Here is a 12,555-nt window from a genome sequence, read left to right on the forward strand (position 1 = left end):
TTCAGCAGTACGTTTATCAGCGCCATAAACTGAAATTGAAACCACATTTTCACTCAATCTCTGAAAACCCAACTAGAGACTCTATTCTAATCAATACTGGCCGATTTTTCGATGTTGTAAATAATTTAAAATGGTAGAATATGATTTTTACGCCACCCTGAATGAACGTGTTCTGGAAAACTTTGATGTTGAGATTCGTCATTCGCGGAAAAGTGTTAACCGAAAGAACATAAAAACGAGGTATAAGTGAGCTGTCTATAAGGACCTATAGCATTCATTCTATATAGAACATAGCTTTGCAATTATTATCCAAAAGACCCTAAAACGCCAAAAATTACTCATCAAAATATTTCGGACTACATTTATATCCCCCGCCCCTCTAGGTATCCAACTGATAACCCACCCCTCAGTCGCGCCCATATGAAAATCTTCCCTCTCAACATATAATATATAGCCTTGGAAGTGTTATGGTCCATGGTGCTCTTGATTCGGAGAAGACGTTCAAAATCTTATTCAGATATGGTAATAGTGACGTCAGGTACATATATAAATAAAAGAATCTAAAAAAGGTGTTCCTGCAGGAGTTCATTTTGGAAGTCCATGAGCTAGTCAAAAGCAAACAAGTCAAGAGCCTCGAACCAAAGGCAAACCCCCTCCTTCCTCCACTACACAGTACAGATGCCCACTTTCACAATTATCCCGTAAAACAAACAGACAACTTTTACTGCAAGTAAATACATGTATTGTAAATATACATACGACATAAATTGTCGACATCCAAACCTATATGTTATATAACAAGATGCAGACAGAGAGAATAAAGGATCATACGAACATGCAGACATTAGAGAAATCAAAATTCGCTTTATAACTTGAATGCTTGGAAATCAGCTGATGGATTGAAAATATTGTATCGCAGTCGTGCAGTAAAGGAGAATATTTTATTGGCTCGAGAATTTGTACAGGCAATACCAATTTTGTTATAGCATTGAACAATGCTCGACTCTTGTCGTAACTTATTCACTGATAAGTATGTTTTTGACAAATCAATTGCATCATTGTATTAAAAACACATCTCATAGACTGTTTGGTGTCCAAAATATACAAGTAGTGCAAAAACAGTGATGACACACATACAAAAAGGTTTTATTTTCTAATTTATGGCTATGGCCATGATGTTAAGGTACTTTTCAAAATTAATTGATTCGGTTTGCACTCCCAACATAAGAAGGGAATTTCTGGCAAGTAATTATAATATTCAACAGACCCAAAATTCGTAAGCTCATATTTTCTAGGAAAGTGTTTGGCAACAGTGTTTAATATCTTATCCCTCCATATTCGCAACAGTATAATATTTTTTTAGTAACAACCTATTGCTAAATTACTACCCAAAACCACATTTACTTATTTTTGATTCCTCTGATAGATACAAACATTTCTAACTGTTGAGCATAACTTAAAAATAAATATAGGTGAATGTTCGATTCCTCTATAGATAATACAGGAGAAAAATAGTTAGAATGGGGAATTGGGTTATTATATTCCCATTCAAGGTCACATACCTAGATGATGAATTCACCCCTACAGCAACAATATTTAAATATATAAAATACAATATCAATAATTGGAAATATGTAAAGCTGAAAAATAGGATATCATGGCCGCTGATTTAGCACCTCAAAAAGTTTAACATGCTTTTTAAAGTACAACACAATGTCACATTTGATTCACATCTGACGATGTTATATCCATAGTCTCCTTATATATATATATATCCAATCCTAATTTAATCTAGCTGCAATTATAGCAAGATTATACAAAGCCCCTATATAGTGACAACCACTCCGAGAACTTTCGTTATATGAGAAATTTCAACTGTTTCAGAGTATTTTTTTTTACCGTCATATGTCATGTTTACGTCCATATACCATGTTGATTTTTCTCAAAAACACTTTTTTGAGTTTCCATTCAGTTACAATACAATAAACGGTGTAATATTTTTTAGGAAACTTTAAATGGAGGTGAAATTCTGGAAATGCTAATATTACTAGTGACAATGGCAAACTCTCTTCCAGTTACATTTGAACCAATTAGATAAAAATTAAATTTTAAATTAAGTTTTTTTTGATAAACATTGCAGGAACAAAATAGTTTGTACCGATCAGAAGCGTAAAGAAATTGAGTGGCTGATGGGGATACAGACCAATTCATGAGCTTGACTGCTTGCTAGTGAACGAATCTTTAACCAGCGTTAATTGAATAGACATGATATAGTTTGATTATTAATAGCTTCACAATATTCTGGCTGACCAAATGTTCCAGATGAGGCGAGGGGAAGAATACAACATAATATTGTTCAGTAATATCAGCATGCGCACTCGCTGGTTGATGCAGGTGTTGTCTCTTGCTTGTTAGGATCCAAAATAACTTCGTCCACTGAAAATTAGAAAGAGAATCATTGATATATACTATGACCATATACAGCAGATCGATTAAAAAAAATACAGTCTGTGTCAGTGGTTGAAATAAGGCGGGCATGAACAAATCTATCAAATAATTTGTACTCCTGAAGTATGAGCACCAGGATGTCGCATAACCTGAATCCTAACCTGGTACACAACCTGAATTCAGATTGTGCGCACCGTCCAAATATTTTTCTTTCTAATTAGTTTCACACCCCCTCAATAAATGTCCACGCCCCTCTTGTGGACGCGACCTACCGCCCGAGAATCACTGGTCTATGTGGTTGATTGATTTATATACCCGATTACTGATATATATACTGATATACTGATGATATACCCATATACCCAATAACTGCTCCACACAGACTATTAAAGTACTGTTGCAGAAATCGAAGCGGATAATTTGAGTGGTTTAAAAGACATGTATATTACTTACTTGATGGCCTTTCTTTTTCTTGTGAATTTTCCATTCCTGGTAACGCTGCCGCAACTCTGCGGAATAGCTAGAAGCAAACAATGGTTTAAACATGAGGTCAACAAGATAAAAAACAAACATTTGAAAATTAGGATAGGATAGGATTTACATATTTATCACGGGGAAGAGGAAAGCCGATAAGACGGCTTATCCATATGGCGAACCACGGCCTCTCGTCCGATTACCATTCCAAGTCGGGTATGGGATTAGTTATATATATTGTTTTTTTTTTCGGAAGTATGGACTTGGTGGTGGAGGAAGCCGTAACCGACCAGCGGTTACGTGAACCACCCAACGACGGCGAGGAGTCCAGCAATCATCTCGCACATAACCATCCCTGCATGGGATTCGAACCTGCGAACCACTGCAGAGTAATTTTTCCTAACGCTTAGCCCGTTGAGCCACACTGCTGCGGCAAACTCAATAAAATCACAATGGCGTTAACCATCTCATTGGGCTACAAACAAAAAATTTGAAAACTGACTGAACAATTAATATAACATACCAATTTGACATTGTATCCTGTTTTTGCACTTGTTTCAATAAACATCACATTTAATTCTTTTGCTTTCTTTTCCCCCTCTTCTATCGATACTTGTCTAAATTAGAAACAAGAAAATGAAATAAACATAAGCAATTAACAGGCAAAGAAGACAGTTGCGTTAATGTAATCCTTTTATGTGAATTTTATCACAAAAAGACTGGGATAAATTAACGATTTTGCGAATATTCTTTTTGAACATAAGTACCTATTACATTGATAAATATATTGTAAAAAAATATATATATTTTGAAACAAAATATTAAAATATTTCATATCTTCTTATAGGCAGTAAATTGGACAGCAACTTGCAATACAGTACTTAATGGATTCGAGTCAATTGTTCAGATACGTAAGACAAAGTATTAAAATCCAATTGATTAATAACAATAATGCATTATCAACCTGGTAACAGGGCAATTGTCATTGTTTTAACCCAACATCATAAACATTTTAGCAAATTGGCCATTTATTTACAAAACAACAGGAATTCCCGAAAGTAATCAACAATAAATCAATATATCGATGTCACTTCCACGGAGGTAATATACCAAATAATAAATGATTTAGTTGCTCAAGTAGATGGAATACATCAGAATGCTTTATAACATGTATCAATACAGGAATTTCAGAGTCAAAGCCAATGAACGTATTTAATCCATTAGCGAAAATAAGACTTAAATGCATCAATTAATTTAGATATTTATGAATAAGAAAAAGCTTAAAGAGATTAAAAAGAAATCGACAAAAACAAGATTGCATGCCAATTCAAAATCTAAGAACTAATTAAATGGTTGAAAACTTAGAAATTGCAAAATATGCATCCACTTATACTGAAGTTTCTCACTTAGCTGGTAGCGTAATGCAGTGGTTGCCGAACGGCGACCCGTGGGCCAATTACAGCCCGCGTAACAATTTATTATGGCCCACCGAACTTGAGTGAAATAGTTTAACACTTTGTGTTTTTCGTTTTCTGGATACCTTCAATTGTTACATCATTATCATAGTTTGAGCATGTATATATCCGTAACAGTTCAAATATTCCGGTATACCGGTGATACCAGTATCTGCCCCTTGCATGAGCTTACGTCTCCTGGCCCGCGAATATTCTTTCGGTTCTAATTTTGGCCAGTAATTAACTTTAGGAATCACTGGTGTAATGAGTGACACTAATATAACCAGATAATTGCTCGATCAATATATAAATGGCTACTTGCCCAGAGCCATGTTCAAGGTAAATATGTGAAGACACCTAAATATAACGATCAATCACATACCTTTTATCTGCTAAATCTGTTTTGTTTCCAACAAGCATTATAATGACATCACTACCCCTTTCTGTTCTGACATCATCAATCCATTTAGTTGTTTGTTGGAATGAATTAACGTCTAAATATAAAACAAGAAATACAATGACTATCTAATCTAACATTCTTTAAAAAAATATGCAATAACAAAAATGTTCGATGTGAAAAAAGTGTATGATAGTCAAAAGCAATTATAGGCGTCTACAATTGGGAGGTGTGGAAATACAATGATATCATGAGTTATATTCAAACTTATTAATAAAATGAAAAAAGTAAAATATTGCAGTTACAATATTACAAATACTTTCTTCTCTCTAATAGGTATTTATTTTGTCTATTTCGATGTATCCGATTAAGGAAAATGTGGCACATATAACATTGAAAACAAAATAATATCCCCAAATCTCCTTGACAATCATCTCAAGTGTTACTTACTAACAATAGATATACTTCTAAAAATATTACGTCCATCAAGCAACTTCAATAAATACGATTTTCAGGTAATCTAAACTTCAAGATGAATATAAAAATTCTCAATAATTTGCATGAGCAGGCATCCAGAGGAAGCAGGTAAATAATTGATGATCAAGTACAAGGCACTTCCTCGCGAGTATCAGAGCACATGAAATAAATATGACCATGAAATAAACTTTTACTGCTCAGGCACTCACGGTACATTAAGAATTAGGTTTAATATATACGACTATATAAAGTAATTCAGCTAAATTTTAAAACACCTAATGCCGAGATTGATGAAAATTATCAATAAGCTTTATTTAATTAATTAAGAATTATCATAATTATACATATATATATATATAATTATAATAATTAATAAAATTAATTAAATAAAGATTTAAAATTTGCATGTGATCAAGCTAGTAATGAGACAAAATAATATCTGAACAGATTGAAGAATTCAGAGTGCTTATCATTCTGTAATGTAATGCTTATTCAGTGTGAATATGCATCACCTACATGGGCTGTATGTATAATAAAAGCCTGTCATAAAGAGGTAAAGGGAAGGGCCAGCGCTCATTGATTTTCCCCCAGTTGAAAAAAGGCAATAAAATTTTTTTTCTCCTAACTAGGCTAGGATCTATCAAAATCCTTTTGAAATATCAATTGTATGCTTTACATGGAAATTTAAAAAAATCAAATGATAATAAATGTAGAAATTATTATAAAATAAAGTTGTAATGATGAAATAACCAAACCGTTTTTTTTTGATACATGTCACAGTATCTCGGTACAAATCAAAAAGCCTAATGGTTCTAAACCTAAGAGTAACCAAAATCGGTTATACCGAATGTTGAGAGGACTACTTTCAAGAGCATAGAAGAATCACCGTATACATCATTGATTGCTTATATAGTCTTTGCCAAATAATTCTGAAATAAACTTACTTGTGATGTCATAAACTACAACAGCTACCGTAGAATCTCTGATATAACTTGGAATTAAACTTCGAAATCTTTCTTGACCTGCCGTATCCCACAGTTGTAAACGTACCTAAATATTCAACGGTAGAAATAATATCAAATATGAGTCAGATGTATATTCTTAATAAACAAATTAAACACCACCAAAGATGAAAAGAAAACTTTCAATCTGGAAATTCGTCAGTTAAAAATCGGCATTATGTTTTGGAATTTTTGATGACCTTAAGCAGAGATTTTATGACTTAATTTTACTCATTGGAATGAAGAAATGGCTTTGGCTTAAAAGGTTTTGATATCTATGAAGAAAGCCCAGTATGGCCAGTAGAGTATTTCCAATACATTTGTCACAATCAATGATGAGCCAAAATGTTTACGGACAATTGCACTTCAATGGACAAAGTGGTAAAAACCTGCGGTTCCTAGTAAGATAAATTTTACTGCTCTGTAATTTTGCCCTTGCATGTGAATTAATTAAGTTATTTGAATCGGTATGGTGTTCACAAGCTGAAATTGATGAAAAATCTCACAAGATTCATCAAGTCATTCTGAGACTACCTGCGACCTGGCTCCCCTCCCTGGTTTAAGGCCAGAAGTGTGAACAGGATTTGCCGAAAGACATAAGCTAAATGTTTTCTGATTTGAACTAATTTGCTCAAATAATGCTTTTAAAGACCACTATTGCTTTTTAGAAATGAATCAACACATTTGCAATAATTATTGTGCAATAATAATCGTTAGTTCATTGGGCCACACTGGTGAATAACAAACAGAATGTAGAATATTAAAATTAATAATTCTAGAATAACAAAATAATCAAATACAGAATGTTGTAATGTCTGATAAAATGCCTCTGGGCATACAATAAGCGATAATAGAAATATGATTTCCAGGATAAAAAAATATTTGGGGATCAGGAGATGTAATTCTGAGTTTTGTAAGACAAAAAACTTAAAAAATGCGAAAGCGATAAAAAATTCAAGTCCGTCGGATTCAATAGTGATGACTCACTCGCTGGTGATTTTAGTAGCTAATCAATAAATGAGCCTACAAAGTTATAGATAAAAGAAGGCAGCATAAAAGTACCAATCAATAAATGGATTCTAGAATGTATCCTACCCCATTGGGGATATTCCCAATCAAATCAATATCATTGTTTGTTTTCATACTAAATAAGATAATTTAATATACTATACACTTCACTTTAATATACTTAGCTATAGCTAATATCATTTTTTACCTAGTTACAAAAATAAAGTAACCTGCAGTGTTTAAGAACTAAGAAGATTGATGGGTCCCGTAAAGTGCTTTATATGATCTAATATAGTGTTTTTTAAGAGGCTTGGGAATTTAGTCCAGTAAAACATGTATATGATCTAATACAGTGTTTCTCAACGTATGGGGCGCGACCCGAAATTTGGTCGCTTTGTTTTTCAACAAAATCAGCTTTACTAAAACCACGCCACGATTTCAAAAACTCGCTTACAGCAAAAAAGCTCAGCTTTATTACTTCGAGTAAATTTTCGGAAAAATGAATACTAGGTATGTATTGTTTATTTTTTTTTTCATATTAGTATATTAATTTCGTGAGCATAAAAGACATAAACATTACATACCGCCTAGTATTTGAGCATATTCTTGGGTAGCGGGATTTTACAAATTCATTTTTTTTTAAATATGGGTCGCTTGAAAAAAAGATCGGGAACCACTGTTCTAATATAACATATTTTATATGCTTTTGTCAAGTGTTGTTAAATGATTAAAAATCTTGCAATCTACAATGAGTGTAGAAATTTCCCACTTGCAATAATCCATCATTCTTCGGAAATGTTTGGACTTGTACATCGGTATGAATGATTAAGAAATAAGGCCATGAAATATAAATGAGGAAATGCTTTACACTGGTGTTTTCAAATATCGGTTGGTATGAGGTCATCGTCGATAAATACATCAAAGAACTGAATAAGGTTTTTATCGGAAAAAAGTTAACGTTGGTAAAAATATTATATTTGAAAAGTTACATATATGTATTATCAAATACTGAAATTGTGTAGCTAGGCCTATGTAATTGTCATGTTTTAAATTATTATGAATTTCCTATATATTGACATGTACGGCCTGATTCCCTATCAGAATAAAACCAAAATAGAAAAAAACAATGGCCATATCAATATGCATTTCAAGATAGTATCCACTTTTTTCAGATATTTGATTATAGACCAACCATCCAGACAGGCTCTATTAATAAATTAACAATTCTGAGTAATTATCCTATAAGTTTTAGATATCGTATATCCTTACATTTAAATTGTTCCAAAATGAGGTTTCTTGTTCTGAGGGGACGTCAAAAAAAGAAAATTGTGTCATAATTCATACAAGTCAACAAAGAGAGCAATAAGCATATGCTGCCACAATGTATTGACGTTCTTTGTTGCATGTGCATGAGACGGTTTTCACAGACTTTTGAATTATTCATAGCAAGTCCGTCTGGTAGGAATTTCTAGGCTATTAAGTTGACTGTGCATTCGTTCAATTACCGAGTCTAAAAACGCCCAGACAGATATCGAAATATTGAACATGACCTACGAACGTCTAGTCTATCTTTTCCTCTGGGAAGACAAAACGTCGAAAATACAATAAAGTCAATTTCCAGTTATTTGATTACATATTATCAGGCTCCATATTAAAACAAAAACACTCCATTTTTACTAACAGTATTTTCACCATTAGACTTCATTTTACCAAAGTTGAGAATAACCAAAACACAAACAATGTCAATTTATAAAAGGTAGGCAGAATTTTGTTCTTGTAATATTTGTCAAGAATGAGTAACACCGAGATATCACTGTATACGAATTCCTTTTCTTTCACAAATGTGATTATTACTGATATGGCAAGCTAAAATTTGTAACGAAGAAAATTCAAACCAACTACCAAACAACTTTTCAAAATAGGCATCTCTATTACATGGTTGGATTGGTTAGAGAAAATTTCTAATATTTATTTTAGGTATAGAGATAAGACTCATTTTAGGTATGTCTTTCATATGACCTGGAGAAAATCTAAAGTCACTAACAGGATTTTAGATATTATAACGGATGACAGTTGCTAGCTGTTCTGAGTTTGTATTGAAAACCACATTCCTAAAATTTGTGTATTTTTATATATCTATATCTTCTATATATACCAATCAATAAACACTTTGGTAATGTTACTTAGACGTAAAGCAACATCTTTCCTATACAAAAAATCTACCAGTTCAGGAAGACTGATGTGATTGATGGCACCATGTCTAGACTTGTATGTTTGAGTAAGATTTGAATCACCCTCATCCTTATTGCACAATAGGTATAATTTTTTTGTATGGCCGTTGATATTTATAACCTAATGTTATTCTGTGTAACAGCATGCTATATCTAAACAATTTGAGAACTTTAAATAGGCTGATTCTCCTTTTTTAATCTTCATTGGAATTATTTCAACAAAAAAGACCCTTCAATAAAAATATTTTGCCTAATTTACGATTCTAAATGCTGAATGTAGGTTCTTACCGTTCGGTCTTCCAAATACATTGTTTTTGAAAGAAAATCAATTCCTATTGTGGCCTGCAACAAAATAAGTTTTGAATTCAGACAAAAGTCAGAAGTGAAAGTGGTAAAAAAGACTACTGCGATCTCTACATAAAAATTGATTTTATTCAAGACAGCGGTCTTAGTGCCTAACATACATGCAAATCAGACAAAACAAAGATACAACGTGTATGAGCCAAACATTACAGGGAATTCCATTTTCATGTGACGGTTTGTTTTACTCGCTTTAGATTCCCATGGGTGAATTATGATTTAGACTTTGATGATCTACAATTATCCAGTATTAAAAAACAACACAGTTGTACAAAACATCTTTATTTAATTTATCAAGATAAAACTTGAGGAAGCCAAAAATTGAACCTATTTGAAGACAGACGTATAAAAAATTATGCCATGTCCAAAGCCTGCTACATTTTTTAATTTGTAGGCCAGTTGAAATACTGATCAATTTTTTGCGATTCTAGCAAATCAGATAGAAAGATGATGGGAGAGTGGGCCATACAGTATTGTTCTCATGCATGAAGCTAACAAATATTGTACCTTAGACTTGGTCAAGCAATGATGCCCATGAAAGCGTTAAAATAAAACACGAAAAGCAGCATAAGTTAACAGAAAAGAGTAACTAAATTGATATTGAAAATAAAATTTTAGCACTGTAGTGTTAACACACTAAGACCGCAAACAAATCAAGATTTACCACTATTTATCAGTTATTGGAGTAATGAGCAAAATCTTATTAGACTCCAGAAAGCAATCTGACAAAAAATATTGTTTGAAAATTCATAAAATATAATAATATTATTCACAATATGCTACAATTTCCAGAACCAATGGTGCTAGAAGATTTTCAGGCCTGATTATCATCATTTTATATTCAAGTTATTGTCAACTCCTTATGTGTAACGAAAATAAATCACGTGCTCAATACATTTTTTAAAACTGAAAATCTATTCAATAGTGAAGAAGTTCATTGCGAAAGTGAAGAGAAATCGTGAAAAGAATTTCCCTACTCATCGCCAATCCTCGATTTTCCTCATGAATATAATAATTTTTTTAAGAGAAAGTAAATCTTAAAAATGATGAATTCTGAATATTCAACTTTTGACATCCAATACAATAGAAAATGCATCTACTATCTTTTCAAAACTTTTTTCATAGGTATATCCCGCCATTAATGAATACTTTTTATAATAAAAAACTATTCAACAATTCGTCGAGGCAAAAATTTGAGGCATCTACTGTTAGTTATGATTGTTAACGCCCAAGTTGACAGTAAATGTTCATCATACTATCACCAGACTCACCACCCAGCACCATTGGTCTCAATCAGCTGAGATTACATTTATAAGAATTACCGGTACAATTTTTTTTTACAACAATAATCACCTGATACGTGTTATCAAAACTGTCATACATAAATCTTGTAATAAGCGATGTTTTCCCCACTGTAAAATTAATAATATAAGATTAGTATGCAAAATAACATTATTTTGTCATAATCCTAGTAATAATCCAAAAGAACTACCTAGCTTTAATTTAAACTTTTGCATAAAAAATAAACACAAATAAAGTACATCAAAGATAAAGGATATGATGAAAAGTTGAAAAAAACTACAAATCTAATAAATGAGAAAAAACGGGATTTCATTTTTAAGCCATAAATAATGAATATTCTTATTTAGTAGTAACACATTAATTAGAGTGATTTTATGACATTTTAAAAATATTTTATAATGTGACAAAACTCTTATCAGAAATAACACACTCACCACTTTGTTCACCCAGGAACACTAACTTAAATTTCCGTAACGGATTCCCAAAATCGCTCGTCATTTTAATATTAAATAGATAATAAACTTTAATTATATTAATAAGACTCTGTCATACGAAGAATTTAAAAGAATTTTATCGTGAATTTATCGGTATAAACATTTGAAGGTAACTTATAATTGTGCTATAGAAAATTCTCAAGTTTATACTATATTAAATAGTATGGTAGATTATTTGGCTTTGGCATCTATTGATGAAACAAATTCATTGCCCATAAGTTGCAGAATAATAAGTGGTTACCGGTGATTAGAATGACAATGTTATACTGAAAGTTGCAACTAGTTTCTATCAAATTTGCTGAAAGAACAACAATCAAGACAGATAATAGATTTGTGTAGCAACACATTTTATGTAATTTATATATAAAAGAATGCTTAGTATGTTCGTGAAGATAAATAAGAAGAAAACTGACAAAAGTGAATCCCAAATTAACGCTTGTCAAAAGACAACTGACAAACTTTAAACTTGACCGATTCAAAATGATCTTATCTGGGAAAAAGTGTTGAGAAAACGTGTTACAGCAGGAGGAATCAATTTCCAGTTTAGATAGAATGGGTAACAACCTCATTCTCATAACATCCTAACCAAGACTGGCAATAAAACGAGAGTTGATCTGCCCTATGATACATTGTAATATCGCAGTATTGTACATCTTTCACCAATAAATATGAAAATCCTATCCCTTTAATTAAAAGAGATACAAGCAATTGAGTAGCTTCCCCAGATTCTTGAGAACTTTCCACTTGAGGTTGACAAAAAATGAAGACGAGAAATCATGAAACTCAACACCCATAGTACAGTACAGCAGTAGTAATACAGAGTTTACAGGTCTACGGTGGTACCGATAAGTTACGGTACGTGTAATGTGTAGTCATATACCCATTACCCAGGTACACATACAAACCATA

At 32.3% G+C, this 12,555-nt stretch overlaps 1 protein-coding gene across 1 annotated transcript; it reads right to left on the reverse strand.

Annotated features, from left to right (window-relative positions):
- Positions 1-719: 719 nt before the first annotated feature.
- Positions 720-11,708, reverse strand: LOC120328976 (ras-related protein Rab-6A-like). The gene is made up of 8 exons (XM_039395574.2): positions 11,587-11,708; positions 11,204-11,262; positions 9,779-9,832; positions 6,195-6,300; positions 4,759-4,870; positions 3,446-3,539; positions 2,902-2,968; positions 720-2,436 (listed from the first exon to the last, which is right to left on the reverse strand). The coding sequence occupies exons 1-8, from the start codon at positions 11,648-11,650 to the stop codon at positions 2,366-2,368; spliced, it is 627 nt and encodes a 208-aa protein (XP_039251508.1). The 5' UTR covers positions 11,651-11,708; the 3' UTR covers positions 720-2,365.
- Between the last annotated feature and the right edge of the window lie 847 nt (positions 11,709-12,555).

The sequence above is a fragment of the Styela clava genome, chromosome 7 (assembly GCF_964204865.1).
Source record: "Styela clava chromosome 7, kaStyClav1.hap1.2, whole genome shotgun sequence".
Classification (NCBI taxonomy): domain Eukaryota; kingdom Metazoa; phylum Chordata; class Ascidiacea; order Stolidobranchia; family Styelidae; genus Styela; species Styela clava.